Source organism: Rhamphochromis longiceps, linkage group LG9 (assembly GCF_057381845.1).
Source record: "Rhamphochromis longiceps isolate RC_006_pf linkage group LG9, R_longiceps_female_GT1.1, whole genome shotgun sequence".
NCBI classification, from domain to species: Eukaryota; Metazoa; Chordata; class Actinopteri; order Cichliformes; family Cichlidae; genus Rhamphochromis; species Rhamphochromis longiceps.
The window spans coordinates 1,235,910-1,263,488 of NC_140565.1; the positions used below are offsets into that span (position 1 = coordinate 1,235,910).

At 43.1% G+C, this 27,579-nt stretch overlaps 1 protein-coding gene across 7 annotated transcripts in view; it reads left to right on the top strand.

The window, feature by feature from the left end:
• Positions 1-249: 249 nt before the first annotated feature.
• LOC146661493 (polypyrimidine tract-binding protein 2-like) overlaps positions 250-27,579 on the top strand; it is a 34,105-nt gene continuing 6,775 nt past the window's right edge. The window contains exons 1-12 of one of the 7 annotated variants that reach the window (XR_014913219.1): positions 250-368; positions 1,393-1,420; positions 4,030-4,090; positions 5,122-5,294; positions 5,549-5,689; positions 5,929-6,075; positions 6,150-6,260; positions 7,247-7,457; positions 15,323-15,438; positions 17,275-17,308; positions 17,927-18,019; positions 19,033-26,886. Coding sequence is in view for 6 of the 7 variants with exons in the window: in XM_085417957.1 (XP_085274083.1) it covers positions 283-368; positions 1,393-1,420; positions 4,030-4,090; positions 5,122-5,294; positions 5,549-5,689; positions 5,929-6,075; positions 6,150-6,260; positions 7,247-7,457; positions 15,323-15,438; positions 17,275-17,308; positions 17,927-18,019 (1,201 nt within the window). In the remaining variant the exon portion in view is untranslated. Of the gene's footprint in view, positions 369-1,392; positions 1,421-2,322; positions 2,397-4,029; positions 5,295-5,548; positions 5,690-5,928; positions 6,076-6,149; positions 6,261-7,246; positions 7,458-15,322; positions 15,439-17,274; positions 17,309-17,926; positions 18,020-19,032; positions 26,887-27,579 lie in introns of all 7 variants that reach the window. The other 6 variants (XM_085417960.1, XM_085417957.1, XM_085417958.1 and 3 more) reach the window with 6 other exon arrangements.

Consider the following 27,579-nt stretch of genomic DNA (forward strand, 5'->3'; position numbering starts at 1 on the left):
AAGATATAAAACAAAGTTCTGAGCTAATCGACCTTAGTGTTCTCCTTTTTAAAAATAAGAATCGATAAAGAATCGAATCGTTAAACAGAATCGAAAATGGAATCGGAATCGTTAAAATCTTATCAATACCCATCCCTAATTAGAACGTATGTTGCTAACTACAAACGGTCCATTGGAGTGAACGGAGCTCTGCAGCGAAGCGGCGCGTTCACAGTTTCGGCACTTCTCGGGTGTTTGCGTCACCGACTCGGGCCACAGCGCCTCCATTTTGATTTCACTTGCATGGTAGCTTGTGTGCAGTGTCGGAATAAACGGGAGAAAAACAGGAGCAAACACGGAGGCGCCGAGATTATTACAGAAATGGACGGGTAATATTAAATCAGTGAAGCTAACTACACGGCATTTCACACATATTACGGCAGCAGAGCTGTAACTATGTGATAACGTCATTTTATGAGAGAGCTACGGGGGAAATGGGAATGTTGTGTTAGCGGGTTTCCATAGCGCCGCATTTTTCTTTGCTATTTAGGAACGGCTTAATGTTAGCATGCTTTTCTAACTTAGCACCGAGTCGCTGTTTTTCTTATGAACTGTTCTAGTTGTTATTTAAAAGCCTCTCATATAAAGCGACGCTTTCAGGGAAAAATGCTTCTTTTTTTTCCTAAGTTGTACTTGACAGTAGCTTGCTACCGGCTCGGCTAATAAAGTTTAGCAAACCGTTATGCTAACTACATGCTACACTACCACTGCTCCTTTGTGTAGCACCTGACTGCGTTTAAATAACCAGTGTATGTAAAAGGTAAAGAGAGTGAAACGTGCCCTTACTTTAAATCAGTATTCCTAACTTCCGATTAAAAACATCCTATTTTGTGGAGTTTTACGGTTAAAGCATAGAAACAGTTAAGCTATGCCTCCTGTTGATATCAAACTTAAACTTGACGTATCACGTTGAGTTGAGTTACTAGTATTACAAGTGTACTACAGTGTGTCATTTATAGTATCTGTTCATTGGGGTCGAAGCGAGAATAACGTGAACGTTAATTAAAGATGTTATGAATCATAAGTGAGCTCATGGGGAGGCGGGTGGATGGAAAGGCAGTAGGTCATGTAGGCGTAGAATACACGTTTGGCAAAGCTATTTACTTATCAGCACAGAAAAGGAAATAGACTGCATGTATAAGCGGCTGTAATAACATTCATAAAGGGTCCATGTATTCAGTCCGTGCACAGTGTGGAGTTAAGAAGCAGCTTTGGTTCTATGTGTTATGGACTGGAGTGTCATGAGAATACGCTGACATCTACTCATATCTAGTGCTGTTTTGTATGTTTCTGTTTTATGTTGTTCTGATGTTTTAAATCCCTTAATTGTGAAAACAAAATTATTTCTTTCAGCATCAGTGATGTTGCAGTTGGTGTAAAGGTGAGTTTCTTTACATGTGTGCATACTTAAACATGCAGAACACTTTTCCCTTCCCGCTGTCACCAAAGCGCTTGCTCATAGAGGGTCATATGATTGTTGGGTTTCTCTCTGTGTGCATTACTGTAGGGTCTATCTTACAATATAAAGCACTTTGAGGCGACTGCTGTTGTGATTTGGTGCTGTATAGGGCTGGGCGATATGGCCTAAAATCAATATCACGATAAATAGAGCAGTTAACCTCGATAACGATAAATGGACGATAACCACCCCAAGTGCCAAAAAAACAAACGTTTTTTTTTTTCTTTCATTTGATGGGGCTGTGGCAGGCAGCATAGTTCCTCCAGTTATTTTGATAATATTATTCCCCCTAGACCTATTCATTGCAATTATATTATTACCACTTTAAAGGACTGTAAAATGTCACTGAAAATAAATGAAGACAATAGTAGTAAGCACTTTTAGTGGTTAAGATTTATTAACTGAACAAAATAAAAAGTGTAGGATACAATATGTAACCATGCTCTCTAAAAAATGTGTATCCCTTGTAAACAAAATAGTTTAATAATAAATATGTTTCACATTGGCTATTCACAAAGTAAACAATGATTGTGCAAATGTAATGCCATCATGGACAAAGGCCTATCTCTGCTAAGGCCTTGAGGTACTATAACTTGTATAACTTGTAAACAAATAATGTCACAAACACAAATGTCAATTGAACACAGAAAAAACTATAATAAATACTAAGCACTGCCATGTGACTAGTGAAAACTATAAACTCTTAAACAAAAACATTAAATAGTGCTGTTTGCAAAAAACTTCAATAGAACACTGATAGTTAAAATTAGGCAGGGCTTGAACATTTTTTTGTTAACAAGCGTCTCCTCTTCCTCCTCCACCAGCTCTACCTCCGTCGCTGCTGCTTCAACATTTAAATCGTCCTCCATTTGTTCACCCGTGTCTCGTCTTGTTACAGGTAGTAGAGTCTTAAAGGGACATGAACATCGCCAACCTGCACATTCTTTTTTTTTTTTAAATACCGAATTTACCGACATGGGCAAAATGACGTCGATGAGAGTCATAAATTTCGGTAACGATAAATTTTTGATATATCGGCCAGCTCTAGTGCTGTATAAATAAACTGAACTGAAAACAAGTAACGCAGCACTTTACTTAATCCTCCTGGGAGTAATTAACAGGTAGAAACAGACTCCTGTTCTCTACAAGAACCGGCTCTCGGTTCCAATCCCTAGATGGGGGTATATAAAACTTGGAGACCACCAAAAATAAAGCAGGTGGTCTTTTGTTTGTTTTTGTCTGTGTGTGTGCTGCATTAGCGTAGCTCCAAGGTGTAGTGGTTAATAAGTTTGCTTGACAAGTGAAAGGTTGTTGGTTCAAACTCAGGCAGGGCATCTGGTGTTAAACTGCCCAATCAAAGAGGTGACGCTACTTGCTGTGGTGACCCCTTATGGCAAGGAAGAAGCTGCATTAGTAATGACTGTTGTATGTATACTGTTTCCTAAGAGCATGCTGTTTGAGCTTAATATTACATTTTCTTAGGAATAGAACTTTTATCCTGCAGTATTGAACTAACCACTAATCATCCACAACCTGTAGATGATGTTTAATTCAGGGAATGATGGAGTCCATTCATAAACATGAATAAGTGTTAATGTTGTTTTCTATTTAAATTCTGAATAATCATATCTGAAGCTCTAATGTGTTGCAAGAAAGAAAAATATGTGTGTGACTTATTTGCTATCGGTTAACAGATGGATTCATGTGCTTTGACTATTAAACAAGTTCCACTTGAAAACATCCGTGTTTTAATCTGACATGTGCCTCCCAGTTATTGTGTCAGTGTGTTTATTCAGACTGAGGATAAGAATGGGTGAACCTGAAACCTTATATTCCTTATATTGCTCCAGTAAATATGCATGTGGAAAAGTTACTCCACATTTCACACTTGTTTGCTCGTGAATGCGTTTAGCTGCTCCGGGCAGCTAATCTTATTTGTTGAGTGCCAGGTACATTAAGGTGTGTAAAGGCTGAACTGCCAGATTGTTCTGATAGTGTGCTCCTGGGAAATGAGTTTATCTCATCAGTATTTCAGTGTCTGAGGCAAAGACCAGTGGGCTTCCAGCTGTTAGAAGACCCATTACTCCTACCCTGTTGGCTGTGACACTTGTGTGCTCACCATTTTGGCCTTACTCGGGCTACTTTTCCCCTTTGAATTTATCTGTACCATGTTTCTGTAGCTGAGCCTGCAAGTGACAGAAGAACAAACAGTTCAAATTCGGCGACACCTCCACAAGGAGGTGGGATATGAAACTATTAGAAAGTTGTGTGTGAGATGGGTCCCTAGCTATGTTGGTTGCCACCCCATCAGTCAGGGTTTAAGAGCAGAGGGTGCCTGGCAGTGCCAGCAGGCCTTCAGAAACCTTGTATAGCTCAGGGTGAGATGACACATCCCTACATCTTACTTTTAGCAATTTAAACTGACACAGGCAGAGGAGCGAAACCATTAGTGTGATGTTTTGTCTTCAAGGGCCTGTCAGGAAAGTCTTTTTCTCAGCAGTGCCTGATGCTGTTTTCTTTTCCTTCCACAGAGAGGATCGGATGAGCTGAGTATGTACAACAATTCCAACTCTGGCATGAGCAGTAACAGTGGTGAGTTCGTTCCAACCGCCCATGAACTCTGAGGGGATTGATGGAATTTGCATGCAGCCAGTCGATACAGCAGACCTAAGGATTAGGTGAAGTAGGCTGCATGAGTTTAGGTGGAGAGAGCTGTTTGGTGGGTAACATCACGCTCCTTAGTAGGAGGGCACCTACACACCATAGCCAGTGGCTGGAACAGACATGGAGGATATCCCTCCTCTCTGTTTAAATGTTATCATTCCATGCATGAAGGTTTTTCTGATGTTCTTCCACTTCCCACACCGCCCCTGTTGAGTTTGTGACACGGCCTAAGCATATCTGCCAGCTTCCTTGTGCAGTTGAACTTCCCTGTATGCCAGCTTTCGATACTCTGATGGAGTTTCCTTGTTTCACAAGGATCTATCTGGACACAAGCTCAACTGTTCTTTTCCTCGCTGTACGCAGCCACACTTTCAGTCTCTGGAACAGCTCCAGTCCTGTCTTGGAACATTTGAACTGGGAAAAAGTTATTGAACAGGCTTACTGAAATGTATTTAATGCTATTTAATACTCAAGATGGCTCCTGTATGGAGAAACTAGTTACACGAGTGATTTTGGCCCAGTCTTCCACACGGACAGTCTTAAACTGAAGGATCTGTTGGCCCCTTCTAGGAACTCTGAGCTTTAGCTTCCATAGATTTTTCAGTTGGGTCTTCTTTGAAACAGTTGTACCTGCTGTTTCCTGTCGCTCTCCACACTTCCTCCTTGGTTCTTGAACAACTCGTTGGATAATCCTTTTCACTCACTGCATTGCAGTTTTGTCTCCACAATTAAATCCATCACAAAAAATTAGCGCATTGTAATCGTCACAGTGCTGTGTGGATCCTAGCATACTTGCTGATGCAGGAAATGTTCTGTTTGTTTTTTTTAAGTTTGCCTCATTGTTTCTAATTCTCGACATTTGTTGACAGTAGCAGAAAATCACGAGCTTTACCTTTAAGATCCCAGTGTGTCATTGTAGTGCACCTTTCAGTTAATCAGCATTTCTCCTGAAATCTTAGATGGGGCTCCCAATGGCAGTGATAGTAAGAAGCTAAGGGTGGAGGAGGCCCTGCCGTCTCGTGTGATCCACATTAGGAAGCTGCCAAACGAGGCCTCAGAGACTGAGGTCATTGCCCTCGGCCTCCCCTTTGGCAAAGTAACCAATATTCTCACACTGAAGGGAAAGAATCAGGTAAGTGAATCAGGCTGTTTAGCATTTGTATAATTTCATCCAAAACAGTTGTTAGGCTCAATTTGAAAGCGCAGATAAATTCACACAGGACAAGCCATTCTTAGACACCAGCCTGTAAATGCATCTGACAATTGTTCCAAACGCAGTCGAACTGCAACATGTTGAATTTCATTATTAAAATAACCAAGTAAGAGTGAGTCAACAAATTCAGCTTTTTCTTTCTTTCTTCTTTTGCCTTCTCTTCTAACGTTCAGGCGTTTTTGGAGATGGGGACAGAGGAGGCAGCTGTCACTATGGTTAACTACTACTCCAAAGTAACTCCCCTTATCCGTAACATCCAAGTGTTTATTCAGTACTCCAATCACAAAGAACTCAAAACTGATGCTGCTAATCAGGTTAGTGGAAACTAACAGACTGATATGTTAGTTGTTGCACAGCTTCATGTTTTTAAAACGTGCTTTCAACTCGTGTGCCTCATCACTGCTTGATTGCAAATGCATGCTGTTATTTGGCTGCATTAAATGCTTGGAAATATCTGGAATCATTACAAAAAAAACAACAGCCGTAGAAGGTGCCTGTTTGATATTTGCCATCTACATTAATAGCTGTGTGCTGTGCTTGTGTTCGGGTGTAGCGGACCCAGGCCGTGCTGCAAGCAGTGTCAGCAGCCCAGTCACCAGGGTCCGAGGTACAGGAGGTCCTGGCTGCAGTTTCCAGTCCTGTGCTGCGCATCATTATTGATAACATGTTCTACCCTGTAACGCTGGACGTACTGCAACAGGTAGGCAGCAGTTAACAAAGAGTATTTGCTGCTTGTGGCTGAACAAGAAACCTCCAGTTTCTTTGTCTTGACAGATTTTCTCCAAGTTTGGCACAGTCATGAAGATAATCACGTTCACCAAGAACAATCAGTTCCAGGCTCTTCTGCAGTTCAGCGATCCTGTCAGTGCACAGCAGGCCAAACTGGTATGGTCATGTTTTCTTGCATGTCTAATAGGATTGTCCCAGTACTAGATTTTCAAACTCTATATGAGTCTTAGGAAAATACTCTATATCATTTTTGACACCCCCCCAATCCTGCAACAATATAAGTAAAGGTGATGAAGTCTTATCTTGAAAAACTTGGCCTGTTAATTTTCATCCAATATTCCCATTTATAAGTTATATTTAACAAAATAAGTGTTTAAGTTTCAGATTTTTTTTATTTTATCATATAAAAACCTGAGCGCTTACTGTCAAAAAGATTGTAAGTTACTGTGAAAGTAGAAAAGTTACTTTTTACTGTGTTGTCCACATCTGCTTTCAGCTTCCCTCAGTCTGCAGTTTTTCAGGCCGTCACCTCTGGTCCTCAGGCCTGAAAGCTCAGGCTGCCCTGCCTGCATTAGTTATCCATGCTCTGGACTCTGCAGAGTTCATCTAATAATCAGGCCCCATCTTATCTTAATGTCTCTCTTCCACAGCATGTCTTTATCCTGTCTTCCTTCTCTCACCCCAACCAATCACAGCAGATGGCCCCGCCCCTCCCTGAGCCTGGTTCTGCCGGAGGTTTCTTCCTGTTAAAAGGGAGTTTTTCCTTCCCACTGTTGCCAAAGTGCTTGCTCATAGGGGGTCATATGATTGTTGGGTTTTTCTCTGTATGTATTATCATAGGGTCTACTGTTGTTGTGATTATATAAATAAAATTTAATTGAATTGAATCTACAGTTCCCCCCACAGCCAGCATGATCATGGATTTGTAATCTGTTCTGTCATGGCTCAGTATTCAGTCTGCTGTTCATCTTTTATCTAACCACAGTCCAGTAGCAGCTACGTTAATCATAAAATATGGCTAATGGTTAAATGGTCAATGTGCCAGACTCAGCGAAGCGGCGTCGTGCTGCTACCATCAATAATACAAATGGTGTAACGACCTTTTCAGTTCTTGAGCACAGATGTCATTTTCCTCCTCCTAGGCACTGGATGGCCAGAACATCTACAATTCCTGTTGCACACTCCGTATTGACTTCTCCAAGCTGGTCAACCTGAATGTGAAGTACAACAATGATAAGAGTCGCGACTACACCCGACCTGAGCTGCCAGCTGGTGATGGCCAGCCCAGTTTTGACCCCACAGTTGCCGTTGCTTTCAGCAAAGACTCCAGTTCTCTCCTCGGTAAGATCCCAGGTAGATCCCACTTTTATCTTTCCTCTTTTGAACTTGACGTTGTTTGTTCTCACTCTGCATTCTAAATCAGGTTGGTGTGACGGGAATTCACACGAGCATCTTCAACTTACATTTGTAAATATTACTTTTTCCCCTCCTTTTTAAAAACAAAAAAAAAAGGTAAATTATCAGATAAACTAAGTTCAGATTGATAACCACATGAACTAATTAAACTAACAACTAAAAAAAACAACTTTCTCTTTTGCACATAATTAACATAATCTGGTCCTTAGCAGCAGGCTAATGAGCTAAATACAGTCTAGATAAGGACCGGCTCTTATTCAGTGCTTTTCTGCTAGAAATGCTTTATAGACTGATGAACGACAGTACATGACATTTATTTAACATAAAATATACATAGAAGCAGGCCTGTCAAAAACTAAGCACACCCTTACTGCTTCCATAGGAATTGAGTGGTTAAGTAGCAGCTAGGTACTGTAATACACTTGGATGCACTTGATCGCAATTGATCATAAGATCACCTCTTTAAAAGTAAGCTGTTTCTTTGTTTGTTTTTCCTTTGCTGGTCAGTAGGATTCAGGTTTTTTGAATACAGTGGCAAGAAGAAAAGATATTAGGAAGGATCTTAAAGTGCCTGTTGTTCCTGCTGCGGATAACTCTACATCCTTTCAAAAGTGGATTCAAGCACCAGAAATATTTGTCTCTCTGGAACCATTAATTTGAAAAATCCGATTAGCCACTTACATTTTTAAATTGCTCACTCACTTCCCAGTCATACTTTGGAATTAGTCCCAGTATGTTTCACAAAATAAAATGAACATGGTTGACACTGAGGTGTCCCTCTTCTCATACTGACTTTGTCATTTTCTCTGTGGAGATTGAGCAGAGCAAGGGTGTATCTAATACACAAAATAAAAAGCTCGTCTGTTTAACCCTTTAAAGCCGGTCGGAGCGGGCACGCTCCGTTTTGCGTAACTTTTTTAAAATCCCGGTAGCTCTGCAACCACTTAAGCTAGCGCAATAATCTTTTTTGCATATGAAACCAGAGGAGTTGTACTTACATCTTATGCCATCAGCTTGTCCTCGGTCACAGTTTCCTTCCACATAAAGCTTTGCAAAAACTGCATAAAAAGCACTTGCAGCAACAAAAACATAATATTCCAGAAACACGCTTTGCCGATCCGATCAGCTGTTCATAACACTTCCTACGTTGGAATAGACGTCAGCGCGAACTTTTGCATGTCCACCATGACCTGCCCGAAACCGGAAGTGACGTCATTTTCGCGGGAATGTAGTTTTTTACCATCAGGGCCCTCATGAGCCTATGCTGGTCTTTTTAAAAGTTATGTTTGACTTTATGACTTTGTGTCATTTCTGGGATGCTGAGGACTCATATTGCACTGCTGGAAATAGTTTAGTATGTAGTTTTGATGCATATGCTACTTTTTTTTGCAAATTTGCATCATAGGATTGTTTTTTTGTTTTTCCTGCAGTATATGAAAATTGGTGTATTTCAAAAATAAAACTATGAAGACACTTAAAATAAATTTCCTGTGGTGGGAAACTAGTTTGTGCAACTTTTTTGTATTTGCAGTTTTGAGGGATGAGCCTCTTAAATTTCTCTAACTAGAAATATATGTTTAAAAAAACAAAAGACGATTTTCAAATTCTTTGTAGTTTATTGCACTTTTTTGCAATTTCTGTAGTTACTATGGACTTAATGCAGACATATTATTAGAATTTGGGCTATAATGGTTGTATTGATGTATAGCAACTTGAAATGCTCCCAAAAATGGCTCCACAACATGTAAAAATATAATATAAGCTCTGGCGGACTTGGTCTATGGTAGGTCTTAAAGGGTTAATTTAAACCCCCAAATCTGTGTAATTGCAGAAATGTGTGTGGTCTCAAATATTGCACATGCACATTTCTGTGCAGGTAAGACCACAGATTCAGGTTTGCATCCACACGGTGTCAGCTTCTGACAGTTTCTGCAGTAGGTAAAAGCTTGGTTTTGCACCAGTCACATTTCTTGGACCGTCACCACCACAACATGAGACTTGGTACCACTGACTGACTCGGTTCCCTTATTTAGACTTAAACCAATTGATGAAGTTTCTTCGTGTGTACGTGAGTTAGTGCCCTTTCTTAAATCTTGCCGTATAGTCTAATGTACATAGCTTATCATACCATCTACATATTGTCTCTTCCTCACGTCTTGTACCAGCTGTGTGAGGTCACAATGAAGGTAGGGGAGGGGCTGATCGCATTAAGAGATTTGATTGGGTAGTACAGTGTCTAAATGAAAGAATGGGCTGCTGTCAGTGTTCGTACAGCTGGTGCAACAGCTCTTCAGGCCGGTCCATTGGCCCGTTATGCCAGATTACCAGTCCAATTCTAAATTGCCCACAGTCTGAATGGTTGTTTGGTTCTCTGTGTTAGCTCTGCGACAGACTGGTGACCTGTGTAAGGTGTACCCTTCCTTTCGCCCTATGGTAACTGGGATAGACTCCTCCTCCTCTGCGGTCATGATGAGGATAAGCAAAAGAGAATAAATGGCGTAGTGGAGTTTTCACCTAGGAGGTAATCCTGAGAGTTGTTGACCCACCCTGTCATCATGGGAGTCATTAAGGTGTCATGGGTCAAGTTGTGAGTGTGTGTTGAATTACCGTAAAGGAAACTCAAAATAGAACGTTAACTACCGTAGGTAATGTTTGTAACGCTATAAGTAAGTTGTTCCATCTATTCAATATAACCTCTGTCTTGTGTCAGGGTCTAATAGAGATTGACAGACCACGTGACTTTCGCGCATTGCATGCAAATCAAATCACTTTTATTGTCACATCACATGTGCAGGCACACTGGCACAGCACATGCGAGTGAAATTCTTGTGTGCGAGCCCCACAAGCAACAGAGATGTGCAAACACAACAACACAAACGAGCAAAATACAAGAATGGCCAACCTGAAACTAATAAATATATGTACAATATATAATAGTGTATGCATTTCTGGATGTGTATACTAAATATTTTCCTGTGTGTGTGTGTGTGTGTGTGTGTGTGTGTGTGTGTGTGTGTGTGTGTGTGTGTGTATACACATTTTTACAAATTAAATAGTAAAAAAAATAAAAATAAAATAATAATAATAATAATAATAATAAAATATATAAAATATACAGAGTTGAATATGTGCAAAACAAGTGGCATTTATATACAGTGTGGAGTGCATAATGTTGAAGTTCCAGTAGTGAAGCTGAGGTGTCTATGACGTGTTCAGCAGTCTGATGGCCTGGTGGAAGAAGCTGTCTCTCAGTCTGCTGGTACGGGACCGGATGCTGCAGAACCTCCTTCCTGATGGAAGCAGTCTGAACAGTTTATGGCTGGGGTGACTGGAGTCCTTGATGATCCTCCCCGCTTTCCTCAGGCACCGCTTCCTGTAGATGTCTTGGAGGGAGGGAAGCTCACCTCCAATTATCCGTTCAGAGCACCGCACTACTCGCTGGAGAGCTTTGCAGTTGTAGGCGGTGCTGTTGCCATACCAGGTGGTGATGCATCCAGTGAGGATGCTCTCAATGGCACAGTGATAGAAGGTCCTGAGGATGCGGGGGCTCATGCCGAATCTTTTCAGTCTCCTGAGAAAGAAGAGGCGCTGCTGCGCCTTCTTCACTGTTTTGTTTGTGTGTACTGACCACGTAAGATCCTCAGCCAGGTGTACACCAAGGAACCGGAAGCTGCTCACTCTCTCCACAGCAGCGCCGTTGATGGTGATGGGGGTGTGTACTTCTCTGCACCTCCGGAAGTCCACTATCAACTCCTTTGTCTTTGCGACGTTGAGGGTGAGATGGTTGTCTTGACACCAGTGGGTCAGGGCGCTGACCTCCTCCCTGTAAGCCGTCTCATCACCGTTGGTGATAAGACCCACCACTGTAGTGTCGTCCGCAAACTTCACAATGATGTTGGAGCTGTTAGTGGCTGTGCAGTCGTAGGTGTAGAGTGAGTACAGGAGAGGGCTCAGTACACACCCCTGTGGAGCACCAGTGTTCAGTGTGACGGGGGATGAGGTGATGCTGCCCAGTCTGACCACTTGGCGTCTGTCAGACAGGAAGCTAAGGATCCAGCTGCAGAGGGAGCTGCTCAGTCCTAGATCCTGCAGTTTCCTGTCCAGCTTCGAGGGAACGATGGTATTGAATGCTGAGCTGTAATCTACAAACAGCATCCTCACATACGTGTCTCTCTTCTCCAGGTGTGACAGGGCAGTGTGTAGTGTCAGGGCTATGGCATCATCAGTGGACCTGTTGTGGCGGTATGCGAACTGTAGAGGGTCCAGTGAGTCGGGTAGTGCAGAGCAGATGAAGTCCCTGACCAGCTTCTCGAAGCATTTGCTTACGATGGGGGTCAGGGCTACAGGTCGCCAGTCGTTCAATGAGGAGATGGTGGAGGATTTGGGTACAGGGACGACGGTGGCCATTTTGAAGCAGGCTGGGACTACAGACAGAGAGAGGGAAAGGTTGAAGATGTGCGTGAACACTCCAGCCAGCTGAGCCGCGCATGACTTGAGGACGCGGCCGGGAATCCCGTCCAGACCAGTAGCTTTGCGTGCGTTCACCTTCCTGAAGCACCTCCGCACATCCTCCTCAGACACAGTGTGCGCACTGACGTCATCCGCGGTGCGCACACTGTCCGGTCTCATGGTGTTCGCTGTGTCGAATCTAGCGTAGAATACGTTTAGATCCTCACACAGAGAGGCCGTGGTCTGCGGTGTGCTGGTTTTCCCTCTAAAGTCTGTGATCGTGTTTAGTCCCTGCCACATACTCCGAGGGTTGTCAAACTGTTGCTCCACCCTGTCCCTGTACTCACGTTTGGCTGCTTTGATCGTCTTCCGGAGTTGGTAATGTGCGTGTTTGTAGTCCGATGTGTTCGCGGAGGCAAAGGCGGTGTTCCGTGCCGTCAGTGCCGCGCGAACATCTCCGTTAATCCAGGGTTTTTGATTTGGGAAGGATTTAACTGTTCTGGATGGGACGACATCTTCCACACATTTCCTGATAAATCCACAGACTGAGTCTGTGTACTCGTCGATGTCTTTAGCAGCCACGTGAAACATTTCCCAGTCCGCGTGATCAAAACAGTCCCGCAGCGCAGACTCCGATTGGTCCGTCCAACAGTGCACCGCCCTCCGGGTTGGAGCTTCCTGTTTCAGCTTCTGCCTGTAGGCGGGCAGGAGCAGGATGGAGCAGTGATCTGATTGGCCGAATGGGGCGCGGGGGAGGGCTTTGTACGCATCCCGGAAAGAGGTGTAACAGTGGTCGAGTAGCCGGTTTCCACGTGTGTTGAAAAGGATGTGTTGGTGGAGTTTGGGTGAGACTTTCTTCAGGTTTCCCTTATTAAAGTCCCCGGCTGTGATAAACGCTGCCTCTGGGTGTGCGGTTTCCTCACTGCTGATCGCGCTGTACAGTTCCCTGAGTGCACGGTCAGTGTCGGCTTGTGGGGGTATGTAAACAGCCGTAATAATCACTGCTGTAAATTCCCTCGGTAGCCAGAATGGCCGGCACTTAATCATCAGGTACTCCAGGTCCGGTGAGCAGAAGGATTTGACCGGGTGCACGTTCGCATAATCACACCAGCTGTTGTTGATCATGAAACACACACCACCGCCTCTGCTTTTCCCAGTAAGATCCTGTGACCTGTCCGCGCGGTGCACAGAGAACCCCGGTAGTTGTATTGCGGAGTCCGGTACCTTGTCCGATAGCCAGGTTTCTGTGAGGCAGATCACGCAGCAGTCCCGCATCTCTCGCTGGAATGAGATCCGTGCCCGAAGCTCGCACAGCTTGTTCTCCAGAGACTGCACATTAGCCAGTAATAAACTGGGTAACGGTGGTCTGTAAGTGCGCCGTCTCAGTCGAACCAGAACGCCAGATCTTCTCCCTCTGCGTCGGCGTTTGCGGCCTCCAGGGCCAGAGAACAAAGGCGTCTCAGGTGAGATGAATGGGGGGTCTGCAAACGGAGCGTCCGTGTTGCAAAACTTGAACTCCGGAAAGTTATAAGAAAGACCGTCTTTTATGTCCAGTAAGGTTTGTCGGTCGTACACAAGGAGACAAGTGCTGCTCGTGAAAAAATAAAGGAAAAGTAAAATTAAACACAGAAGAAAGCCGTTGCTTGGGGGAGCTCGCGACGAGGCTGCCATACTCGGCGCCATCTTGTCTTATTGTCTTGTCTTGCAACGCAAGCATTTGCAGCACCGCAAAACGTTCATTCTTCGGTTCCAATAAATTCTTGCTCTTTCTTTGCCCCCCAAAATGTTATGTACAAAACGTGTACAATGCCGGTCCGTACAAAGACAGACTTGATGAAAAGTCAAAGAAAAGATACGAGGAAAAAAATCAAAGGAGTGAAAGTGTTAGATCCTTACGAGCACACAGAGGGACAAAAGACGTTAGCGTGCTGCCTTAACTTTCACCACGCTCATATTTATAATTATACGGTTCTTGGAGTGAGTGCATACACTCATGAAGTTTAGTAACTTCCGGTCACTGCAACAAGCCCAGGTACAGTTTACCGACGGATGGGTGCAGGACCTTGAAATGCACCGTGTAGAAAGTAAAGACCATCGTACGTATCATAAGTTTACCAGTCTCACAAATCGTCGTCATAAATACACATTCGTTAACCGTTTATTAATATAACATTTGAGCTCAATGGTAATTAATTAGTAGTGGAAATAATTTCTGGTAGCATCACAGAAATGTAGCAGTGACAATAATATTGTATGCTGTAATCGTACTGGACAATTAGTGATACAAAACAACTGTTTTATCCTGTGAATAAAAGTATATGTTTTTGTCAATGTACCATAATAACAGAAGCGAAACGCAATATTGTGTCAGGACAATTCACTACTTATGCACAATAAACAAAGGAGCATAGCGCGACAATTTCTGTTCAGCGCCAGACTTGCTTGTAACCTATATCACCAATTATGTTAAGAAAAATGACACATTAACTACAACAGCAGACTGACCTTCGTGTAAATGCTTGGAGCAGACTAACCTGTGAGCTGGAGGGTTCTGGGACGTTATATTTGGTCTTTGAATGGCTGCAATCCAGTCGCGTCTTTGTTACTTCGGAAACATGGCTCGAACAATTTCTCTTCAACGACGTAATCTGATAACAACCGATCTCTTTACCCGTCGGCTTCCCGTGGCTGTCATGTGACTGGCTATTGCAGTTAATAATACAACAGCTTGTTGCCATTTTTGTGTTTCTTTTTATCGCTGTGTAACTGATTTCAATTGAAAGCCTGCGTGCGCTAGTACCTCTTGCCACGAGTTCCCAGAATCCTTTGCGGTTTTACCCCTGAGTGACGTCACATTTTCAATCTCTATGTAGAACAACAGTCTGTGATCTGCCCTCAGTTTGATTGGCTCCAAAGCTGAACTGTGTCCCTGGTTATTGGTGCGAAATCACAGCTTCTAAACGCCACTGGTAGGAGTTGGTTGGGTGAAACAAAAACTACTATTCCTACAACTACATGTCCACATTCTTATTTTGAGATTATTTTAAGAGGGTAACACCATTCACCTCGCATGTGATAGATACCCAGGAGGAAGAGAAACACAACCCAGTGTGTCTGGGCTGCATTACTGCATTTGTTACAGTTACTGTGATCATTTTTGGAAAACAATGATAAAGTGCATCCAGTGTATCAGACAGTAGAAAATGTCTTTGTGTATGGTACAAAGAAACAGTTTTGTGTGGTCAGACATGCAGGGTTTGAGAGGGTTGTACTGTGTTCTTCCCATGATGTATTGTCACCATCATCAACATCGTTAATGATTTTCCACTCCGTGATTGTCTGCTTCCCGTCAGGAGCTCTGAACCCTCTGAGTGCGGCGGCAGCTGCTGCTGCTGCAGCGGGCAGGGTGGCCCTCGCTGGGCAGACAGGCTCCAGTGGGGTCCTGCTGGTTAGCAACCTCAATGAAGAGGTTAGTAATACTGACACCAGTAACACCAGTAAAATGGAAAGTCTACAATTAAAACTCCACCGCTCCTACACACCACCTCCATTCATCTGTTCCTGTTTTTTCTGTTGCTCGCTGTGGGTCAGTTTTTCTATTTCCAGATTTGTTTTCTTGTGCTTGTCATTAAAGATGTGTATAAAAAAACTCATGTTTGACACTTGAATCTGTTAATCTTGATAATTTACTTTGCTTTTGTGTGAGACACACACAGACTGAACACACAGTTTGCTTTTCATGAACTTTCTAGTCTTAGAACTGCAGGAAAAACAAGGCTTCCTTTATGTAAGCTGTAGTTTCCCAAAGGTTCCTTTGATTGTATAATATTTGTTCGCATTCAGATAGCCTGTTGCCTATATGTGTTACCTCCTAACCAGCGTGTGTAGACATCATTTTCATTGTAATCACTGAGCTGTGTGGAGCAGTTGATGTTCTACATCTGGGCTCCTGTTGTAGGTCTAGTTTTATAAAATACTTTTCCTATGAACATTTCTTTACTGTAATTTTGTGTTGTTCTTAAAAGCAAGAACTTATTCTTCCCCCCTGTTTTTCCTTTTTTGGTCCACTTGGTGACTGCAGGATTTGACGTTTATTTCATAGGCACCCGAACCCTCTCCCCTCTTTCCTGTTCTGATAATCAAACCTTCCCTTTTCTTGTCAAACTGCATCTAACTCTGCTAACTGTCTGTCTTCTCTTTTTCTCTCTAAGCTCTCCTCACCTCTCCTCAGCTCATATGAAAGCTCATATGAAATCATTCTGTGGTCTCCTAACTGTGTCTAAGCCCTGGGAACAAACACCTGCTGCTTGCTCTTTTATCCCTTTTCTTCTGTTTTTGGTTTGTGTGTTTAAACTGATTTGGCATCTGACTTGTCTGCTCTGCTCATCTCTGTGAATGGTTGTGTTATTCTGCCTTTGGACAGTATCTACACCACTTAAAGCCCTGATGCTAAGATACTGTGCTCATGCTTTCTTTTAGCTTTGTGGATTTGTGTGAATGCCATGTTATACTGAAGTGGCCTTCACATCAACTCTTGCATGCAAGATTTTGTTGCCTTTTATACTGCATGCTATCTAATCTCCTTGTGAACTCGTGTCACACCATTGCTGAAAGACATTCAGTTTTCTCACAGCTGCTGCATGTTCTATTTGTCCCATTGTTGTGAATGAGTTTGAATATTATTATGATTTGAGATGACTGTACCTTTATCCCATGCTTGTCTAGGATGAAAGCCAGTTTTTTTTTTTTAAACTTTGCTCTATTTTCTCCAAAGACAACATTGATCCAAGCCATTATCTCTGACCAAACTACTTGCATTATTCCAGTGTACTGACCTGTATTTTATTTTTTTTGTCCCTCCCCATTCCTCATTTTTTAAATTTCCTTACCCAAATTTGCATTTGCCTCCCTGATTTCTCTCTCTCTCTCGCTCTCTCTCTCTCCCTCTCGCTCTCTCTCTCGCTCTCCCCCCCCCCCCCCCCCCCCCTCTCTCTCTCTCTCTCTACCCTGCTCCACCTTCACTCCGTGTGCTGGTGGGGATTTTATAAATTTATAACCTTCAATCACCCTTTCTTCCTCCCATATTAACCAACCCTTCTTCCCCTCCATGACCCCTCATCCACCGCTTGCTCCCCTCCTCCATGACCCACCACCTCCATCACTCTCCGGGGAAAAACAAAAACCACCATTCCTCCTACCTACCTCCGTTCTGGATCGATCTGTCCATCTCTACCTCCGCTCCGCTCCGACTCTTCTACCTCTCTACCTGTCTCACGCTGCTTGTTGCTCTTCTCTCCCTCTAAAGATGGTTACGCCCCAAAGTCTGTTTACCCTCTTCGGTATGTTATCGTTAGCTCTCTCTCTCTTCTTTCTTTAGCTCTACTTTTCTTTCTTGTATCTACTCTTTCTATTCTACTTTCATTCTGACTTTTTGTTGTTGTTGTTACTATTATTATTGTTGTTATTATTATTATTATCATTATTATTATTATTATCATAGTTATTATTAATATTGTCATTGTTAGCATTACAAGCTTCTCTATATTTGTTTGCTGATTGTAGATTTGGTCATTTTGAATCCTCATTGACCGCCTGTTAATTGGTTTGGGTTATGTCATGTCATTACTTTGCCCTAAAATTTACTACTTAGTAAGAAGTTAATGCATGTCTAAGCCATTGGTTTTTGCATGCTGTTTTTATTTTTAGCCATCTCACATAGCTTGATAACGTTTCTGCTTAGAGGGTGCTTCTTCTTTATCCTTTATCTGTTTTTTCACACACTTTCATACACCTCACACTCTACAGTCTAAAATAAACCTGTGTTTCTATGCTGTCGTCTCTGCTGTACCTTGTTTTTAAATATCCTTGTCTCCTGTGAAACCTTGAGATTTTTCTAACTGCCTGCTTTTTTTCGTCCCAACCTCTTCTCCTATTGCCGGCTTCTGGGTCTGTCACAGGAGTGTATGGTGATGTCCAGAGGGTGAAAATTCTTTACAACAAGAAGGACAGTGCTCTCATACAGATGTCTGAGTCCAATCAGGCCCAGCTAGGTAAGTGGATATCTCTGTTATATGGATGTCTGACTGGTCTGTAGTGCAAGTCCCATAGTATGCTGTGTAATAAATATTTTGGTCCTGTGTTGATCATTACACTTTTCTTAAATATAATGCAGCACAGTCATTACTTGCCAGAGAAAGTAATTCTGTTACTTTTTTACTCAGTAAAATGAGCTGAAACGCAGGCTTGTATAATTGGCAGCTAACAATATAAACATTAGAATACAGTCCCACACACCAGCACAAATGCATATCGTGAGGACACATACACACTGTCTTTTAGTTTTTACATAAGAACTCAAAGCAAAGATGGCAACCAGTGATGTCACTGTAGAAATGGTAAATGTCTGTATTTATAATGAGGCGATCGTGGCTCAAGAGTTGGGAGTTCGCCTTGTAATCAGAAGGTTCGAGCCCCGGCTTGGACAGTCTCGGTCGTTGTGTCCTTGGGCAAGACACTTCACCCGTTGCCTACTGGTAGTGGTCAGAGGGCCCGGTGGCGCCAGTGTCCGGCAGCCTCGCCTCTGTCAGTGCGCCCCAGGGTGGCTGCGGCTACAATGTAGCTGCCATCACCAGTGTGTGAATGTGTGGATGACTGGATGACTGGATATGTAAAGCGCTATACAAATACAGGCCATTTACCATATATAGCGCTTTACTAGTCCCTAAGGACCAGTGTGTTACTAGTCCCTAAGGACTAGTAAAGCGCTTTACATATCCAGTCATCCACCCATTCACACACACCAGTAGGCAACGGGTGAAGTGTCTTGCCCAAGGACACAACGGCCGAGACTGTCCAAGCCGGGGCTCGAACCGGCAACCTTCCGATTAAAAGATGAACTCCCAACTCTTGAGCCACGATCGCCCGATAGAAACACACGTATAGGTAGAAATAGAGGCTACAGTGCTCAAGCCTGACTTCCTCATCCTTTTGTTACACATGGTTCTGGGTCAGCATGCACTCAGCTTTTTCATTGGCTAGCTCTGTGTCTGCATGTTTTCTGCAGGTACTTGCGCCCCAGTACCAGGGTGGCTGTGGCTACATTGTAGCTTGCCATCACCAGTGTGTGAATGTGTGTGTGAATGGGTGGATGACAGGTTGTGTAAAGCGCTTTGGGGTCCTTAGGGACTAGAAAAGCGCTATACAAATACAGGCCATTTACAGGCCATTTACTTTAAAAGAGATGAAGTTAGCATTGTAACATGGTTATTTGTCCTGGATGCAGTTTGCAATTTACCAGCAAACTGTTATCCATTTATGCAAAAACAAAATAAAAAAAAAAAAATAAAGAGTCCTTCTGTGTGTCATCATACAGGACACTTAAGCCCCTTTTCAATTAGTACCTATTCAGGTTGGCTCGTCACAGTTTTCAGGGTTTGCCATTAGGTCATAGTACCAGGTAACAGGTCCTTTTTTTAGCACCTACTTGGCCATGGTTCCAAATGATCCCAAAATGTGACGTCAACAGACTGCATGCCACCAGTTGGCTAGTCAGTGGCGTCACGAGAGTGTCTCATTCATGAAAATCAAAACCGCCGTTTTTAAAACCTGGCAACAAAGGAAATGGCTAGAAAAAACAATGCCATGGTCCACAGACTGAGCAGCAGGCATATCGTCGCCTCGATGTCCACTTTGTAGCGTGCGCGTCACATACTAATTACGTCATGGGACGCTCAGCTGTGTTGCTATAACGATGGACACGCGCAGTTCTTCCATTTCTAAGACTTCCTGTTGCCAACAAATCTGTGAGAAGGCAAGGTAAGGAAGACAGAGCCCCTGCAGGACTACAGCCAGGGACATGCTCTGTGATCCACATGGGGTTGACATCAACTGCATCACTGACTACATACATTTCTGTGAAGATACCTAAAGCGCCTTGAGGCGACTGTTGTTGGGATTTGGCGCTGTATAAATAAAATTGAATTGAATTGAATCCCAGCCAGGACTGTATGCTGTTTTTCCAACAATAAGTCCTGGATCAACATTGACAAGAAGGCCCTGCTGAATGAGTTGAATGTGGGGCTAATAAGGTGTAGATGCATACAGACCAAAGTCCATCTGAATAACACCAAAGAGGTGTGGAGAGATGCAGCTGATGCCCTCAATCAGATAAATTGGCAGTAGCCTGCACACAGCACGAACAATGAACTGACTCTCTATCTTAACAGGGTCAGTACTGGGTCCCCTGCTGCCAGTCCTCATACCGGACTGTGATAGTAGGGATGGGTATTGTTTAGGTTTTATCCGATACCGGTGCCAAACTGGTACTTTTGAAACGGTGCCGGTGCTTAAAGAATGGAGAACACAAACTTTGTCCATAAACCTCTTAGCAGTCTCTTTTTTTTCTGCAAAATGATAACCAAGTTAGCCTTTTCTGTTGATACAACATACCTCCTTTGGTTGGAACCGGTGCTTAAACAATGGAAAACACAAACTTTGTCCTAAAACCTCTCATGTTTAGCTGTGTTTGGTTTTTTTTTTTTTGTAAAAGGATAACAATGTTAGCCTTTTCTGCAGCTATCACCTTAAAGCACTTGTTGCAGGCTGCTGAGTTTGCATCTCTTGCTGTGTACAGCCAGACTTTTGACTGCTTTGACCATTTTTAATCTGTAGCTCTGCTCTAAAAGAACATACGTACCGTACCGCCTACTATCCTTGGAAAGGTAAAATGATTGGCTAGAATCCAAAGTGTATGACATCTCAAGAAAAAAAAAAAAGCACTGAAATGTGCGCTGCTTTTCGGTCTGGTTACTACCGGTTATGTCAGAACCGGTGCCATAATGGCACCAGATACCGCTACCCATCCCTAGTGATTGGTGTCCAGCTAAGAGCGTAAGTGTAGGGACTACACCAAAGCAAAGCTATAGACCCTGGTCGCATCAGGTCTGAATGACTTCAGACCAGTTACCTTGACGTTAACATGTCATCAAGGTGCTGGAGAGACTGGTTCTTGCCCGACTTAGCTTCCAGGTGAAACATGCTATCAACACTCTTCGGTTCACTTACCAGCCTCTTGTGGGGGTGGATGATGCTGTTATCTGCCTGTTGCAACATGCTCGCTTTCACATGCGTGGAACTGGTAGCATTGTGAGAATCATATTACTTGTCTTTCCAAGGAAAAACAATTCAAGTGAGAAGTTGCTCGGGGTGGGTATCACCACTTCTCCTGTCTCCTGGATTGCCGACCACGTCTTTAAGGTTGGGCAGGAGTGGTGAGGAACTATGTGGAGAAGTCTGGAAGAAGAGCAAGCATCTTTTATTGTTATTATATGTTCACACATAACGAAGTTTTGTTTTGGTACCTCGGCACACATCAGACACAAGTTGTTGTTTTTTTTGTGTGTTTGTTTTTTAAAAAATACGTGTTTACAGAAACCTATTCCAATTACAGTTATATAACCGATATGGACAATGTGTAGACTTTCAGCTTCCATTTGAGGGTATCCACATTGAAATTGGGTGAAGGGTTTAAGAGTTTTTGCTCCTTAACACGTGCCAAAAGTAATTAGCTAATTGACTCAAAGTCGATTCCATGGCCAGGTGTGGGCAATTCCTTCATTATGTCATTGTCAGTTTAGCAAATAAAAGGCATGGAGTTGATTTGAGGTGCACTATAAAACAGTTGAATGGACACTATCTATGTGTGCAGGAAGTCACAAATAGAATTTAGATGTATTTCACAGATCTGGGGGAAAAGCTCTCCCTCAGTCTGGTGGTGCATGTTTGTATGTTTCTATACTGCTTACCAGATGGAAGCATTTTAAACAGTCCATTGCCAGGGTGGGTGGGGTCTGCAGTGATACGTCAGTGCCGGAGATGGCAGTAGGATCAATAAAGTAATCCGCAAAGCTGGAAGCATCATAAATCAGAACTTGGAGGCATTTGAGTCATTGAGAGACGGGACTGTGCTCCACCATGGATAACCCATCGCACCTGCTCTACTCCACACTTCTAAGGCAGATTTATAGTCTACATTTTATTTATTAAATGCAACTTACACTTCTCTCTTACACAACGCCAGTCTTACATTTACTTTTTTTTAACCAACTTTTACTTTACTATTTAAACCATTTTTACTTTTCATTGTTTTTTGTCACTGTTGTATACTGCAGGAATTATATCTCATAATATAAGGCCCTTATTGGACACCTGTGACACTCTTATTTTAACTGTGTTGTTTATTGTTGTGTATTGTAGACTCTACTATTTTTACTTTATCATGCTGTTGTGACACAAAAAAATTCCCTTATGGGCTCAATAAAGTATCCATCTATTTAACATAACAAAATCCTTTTAGTGCTTTGTTCGAGATCGAATGCATTCCCCTCTCGCCCCTTTAGGCGGTCTTTATCCTCCAAGCTCTGGTCCTCTACCAGAGGCCTGGGAGCTTGAGGGTCCTGCGCAGTATCTTAGCTGTTCCTAGGACTGCACTCTTCTGGACAGAGATCTCCGATGTTGTTCCTGGGATCTGCTGGAGCCACTCGCCTAATTTGGAAGTCACTGCAATAAGTGCTCTGATTACCACTGGGGCCACTGCTACCTTCACCCTCCACATCTTCTTGAGCTCTTCTCTGAGCACTTGGTAATTTTCCAGCTTGGTTAGCCACCACCATTTTGTCTGTCTGTATCTGGAAGTCCCACAGGATCTTAGCTCGGTCATTCTCCACCATTCTTGGGGGCGTCTCCCATTTTGACCTTGGGACTTCCAGGCCATACATGGCACAGATGTTCCTGTATGCTATGCTGGCCACTTGGTTATGGCGTTCAATGTATGCCCTGCCTGCTAGCTTCTTACACCCTGCACTTCTGTGCTGGATTGTCTCAGGGGCATCTTTACACAGCCTGCACCTGGGGTCTTGCCTGGTGTGATAGACCCCAGCCGCTATGGATCTTGTACTCAGAGCTTGTTCCTGTGCTGCTATGATTAGTGCCTCTGTGCTGTTTATTCATAAGGTTAGTTAGTAGAGTTGCCAACCGTCCCGTAAAAAACGGAATCGTCACGTATTCAGAGAAAATATTACGTTTTGTATTGAGCTGAAAAGGAACACAGTTTGTCCCGTACTTCAGCTAGAATAGAAAAAGACACAAAGCTGGAGTTATTCTGTGTATTTACGCTGCATAACTGGCTCTTCTTCTCTCATTCTCTCTCCTGTTTCTACTTCAATCATGAAACTGATCAATGATCAGCTGATCGGCTTTTCTCTCGTGTTTATTTATCGCCCACTTTGCGCCAGAAAGAAGAAACCAGCGCATGTCGCGTTAAACAACAGCAGCACGTTTAAGCTTGATCAGCTGTTGTTAGAATTTATTTAATATTAATTTCTAGTATCAGCTGATGTTTGCTGGAGCCACAGCTGTAAAAAAGCTGCTGGTCATGATATGGTTTGGTTATCTGGTGAGAGGTAAACATGAAGCTGAAAGCAGGAGATGTCCTTACTGGATCATCAGAGCTGAACAGGTGATGGAGAAACAGGTTTACCTTTTAGGTGACATGAGTGAGTTGAAGGGAAGTTATGAACTGTTTCTGAGAGACAAATAACACCAGGATCCTTTTCTAAGTAGCTGACAGCTGGTAACTGTGCAGGGGCGGATCTTGCAAAGTTTTGCCAGGGGCCAGGTAGGGCATTAACAGGGAGAGGGGGGCACAAAGAAATACTTTTCTTTGTTATTCTCACTTAAAATGTCTCACTTTTATTAAATAATTATCTGAATCTTACAACCAAAGTTTTTATCAGATGTAAAATGTATAGAAATCATACATATACCAACAAGACTGTACATCACTGTCACAACAGCGTTTGTTTTCATTCAAAGGCTTTATGGCTTTTCCTATAATACTTGGTGGGCCAGTCTCTAGTCAAAATGCCCAGGCTGATTTTTTTGTCCCAGCACAGCCCTGGGCACGTCACGCAGTGAGTTAATCTGAGCAGGTGCATTAAAAAAATAAAAGGCCGGGCCAGCGGTGCATATCACAAATTAGCTCGCATAGACACATTAGTTGTGCTGCTTCTTAATGACGGTAACCCCAACTACCAGATTCAACTTGTAATTGGCTAAAAATAACTTAGCCAACTGGTGAGAGGGACGTTGCTAGCTGGCAGTTTTTTCAAGCGATGTTGAAATTTCCACATTCCAACACTTCAAATGCTTCAGGAGCTGTCTGCTCAGCGCTGCATCGGCACCATGGAAATATACAGATACATCCGTAGACTCGAGACAGAATTCACAGGCGTATGGACCAATGTTTTCTTTTCTGATCAAACCAGAAAGCTTTAATGAGCAGCTGGGTTTGTCTTGCCTTAATTTCCTGGACACAGAGGACATCGAAATGCAGCTGATTGAACTGAAAAGCTCGACTCTATGGGAGTCTTTGCAGAACTACGAATGCAGCTGGAATCCACAGCTGTGTGCGTTCATGGAGCTTGCATTTTCAATTCAATTTTATTTATATAGCGCCAAATCACAACAAAAGTCGCCTCAAGGCGCTTCATAGGTAAAGAGAAAAACCCAACAATCATATGACCCCCTATGAGCAAGCAGTTTGGCGACAGTGGGAAGGAAAAACTCCCTTTTAACAGGAAGAAAGCTCCAGCAGAACCAGACTCAGGGAGGGGCGGGGCCATCTGCTGCGACTGGTTGGGGTGAGAGACGGAAGACAGGATAAAGACATGCTGTGGAAGAGAGACAGAGGTTAATAACAGATATGATTCAATGCAGAGAGGTCTGTTAACACATACTGAGTGAGAAAGGTGACTGGAAAGGAAAAACTCAATGCATCATGGGAATCCCCCGGCAGCCTACGTCTATTGCAGCATACCTAAGGGAGGATTCAGGGTCACTTGGTCCAGCCCTAACTATATGCTAAAAAAAAAATCAACTGGCATGGTGTCCAATTGTGTGCCAAAATTGGACATTTTTGTACAACGTCTGGATATTCATGTATTGACAGGGCTGTAGTTTTTCATTGTTTCACTTTAGAAACATAAATCTTTGCACAGATGATGTTTATATGTTGGTTACTGAATTTCTGGAACCAAATGTGATCTGAGGCATATTTTTCAATGGGTTATATGCTAAAAATTAAAAAGAAATAATTAGGTGAGGATAAAATCTACTTACTTTTTCTGTGTTCCAGTCTCAGTAACTTTGACACAGTAATATCTGCTTCAATATTTACACCACTGATGAAATTTCCCAAGTGTTAGCTTTATTTTGATACCAATATTGTAAGGACAGAGTTTGTAACTGCAGAGAAATAATAAATTAAATTTGGGCGTTACATTTTCGAGCAGGAAGCTCAGAAACTCCCTTGGGGCTTAAGAGGTTAAGATAAGATGGGGCCTGATTATTTAGGACCTTGTATGCGAGGAGCAGGATTTTGAATTCAATTCTGGATTTAACAGGAAGCCAATGAAGGGAAGCCAATACAGGAGAAATCTGCTCTCTTTCTAGTCCCTGTCAGGACTCTTGCTGCAGCATTTTGGATTAACTGAAGGCTTTTCAGGGAGTTTTTAGGACTTCCTGATAATAATGAATTACAGTCGTCCAGCCTGGAAGTAATAAATGCATGAACTAGTTTTTCAGCGTCACTCTGAGACAGGATATTTCTAATTTTAGAGATGTTGCACAAATGGAAGAACGCAGTCTTACATATTTGTTTAATATGTGCGTTGAAGGACATGTCCTGGTCAAAAATGACTCCAAGGTTCCTCACAGCGTTACTGGAGGCCAAGGTAATGCCATCCAGAGTAAGAATCTGGTTAGATACCATATTTCTAAGATTTTCAGGGCCGAGTACAATAACTTCAGTTTGATCTGAATTAAGAAGCAGAAAGTTAGCGGCCATCCAGGTCTTTATGTCTTTAAGACATTCCTGCAGTTTAACTAATTGGTGTGTGTTACCTGGCTTCATGGATAGAAAGAGCTGGGTGTCATCTGCATAGCAGTGAAAATGTATGCTAGTGTAAACAGAATTGGTCCTAGCACTGAACCCTGTGGAACACCATGACTGACCTTAATGTGTGAAGAGGGCTCTCCATTTACATGTACCAATTGGAATCTATTAGATAGATATGATACAAACCTGCTGGGTCTATAGATGGCTTTTTGAGTAAAGGTTTAACTACAGCCACCTTAAAAGCCTGTGGTACATAGCCGATTAGAGATGGGTTGATCATATTTAAGATGGAAGAATTAATTAATGGCAGTAGCTGGTATTTTGCGCCTCTGGTATTCTTTCCAAATCCTTTCTGTGCCATATACTGACCCATGTACCTGTTCATCTTAGTCGCTATGATGCCTGACACAGGCTTACATGTGGTACTCAGGCAGATTATTGGTTGTTAGATGGAAGGGACCGGTCCCTTCTGGGGGTCCGTGGGGATCAGGACTGTCTGGCCTTCGATTAGCCATTCCATGTGTCTCTAATCAACTAGCAGCTCGTTCACTTGTACTGCCACACACTCAGGGAGTAAGTAAAATTTTATTTATATAACACATTTCTAGATAAAAGATCACAAATGGTAAATGGCCTGTATTTATATAGCGCCTTACTAGTCCCTAAGGACCCCAAAGCGCTTTACATATCCAGTCATCCACCCAGTCACACACACATTCACACACTGGTGATGGCAAGCTACATTGTAGCCACAGCCACCCTGGGGCGCACTGACAGAGGCGAGGCTGCCGGACACTGGCGCCACCGGGCCCTCTGACCACCACCAGTAGGCAACGGGTGAAGTGTCTTGCCCAAGTACACAACGACCGAGACTGTCCAAGCCGGGGCTCGAACCGGCAACCTTCCGATTACAAGGCGATCTCCCAACTCTTGAGCCACGATCGCCCCAAAGTGCTTCACAAGGTATAAAACAAAAAGAGACAAAAGTTAACAAAATGCACTTCTAAAAAGATGTGTTTTTAGTTGTTTTTTTAAAAGTGACCACTGAGTCTGCAGATCTTGAGAGGAAGAGAGTTCCACAGTCTGCCGGCCACAGTGGCAAAAGCTCCATCACCCTTGGTTTTCAGCCTTGTATGCTGTAAATAACAAGTAGGCCCTGATCACAAGACCTCAGGGACCTACTAGGGACATAGGGCTGTAAAAGTTCAATGATGTAGGCTGGTGCTTGTCCTTGAAGAGCTATAAATGTCAGAACCAGTATCTTAAAATGGACTCTGAATTCAACAGGGAGCCAGTGCATCTGTATAAGCAACGGTGTCACATGGGAGTACTTAGATGTTTTTGTCAGAAGCCTTGCTGCAGCACAGTCACCTTTTCCGCCAGTAGACTTGAGCCATGTCAGAGCCTGGTGCTGTCCAACTCTTCATACTGGAGGCCATTTCTTGGATGTCTGCCGCTGTTCAGGGAGGTCGCAGATGCCAACAGACTTAATAAACTGATCCGTAAGGCCAGCAATGTTGTGGGGATGGAGCTGGACTCCCTCAAGGTGGTGTCGGAGAGGCGGATGCTGTCCAAGATAAAGACAATGTTGGATAACACCTCCCACCCACTCCATGACATGTTGGTCAGTCACAGGAGCTCGTTCAGTGAGAGACT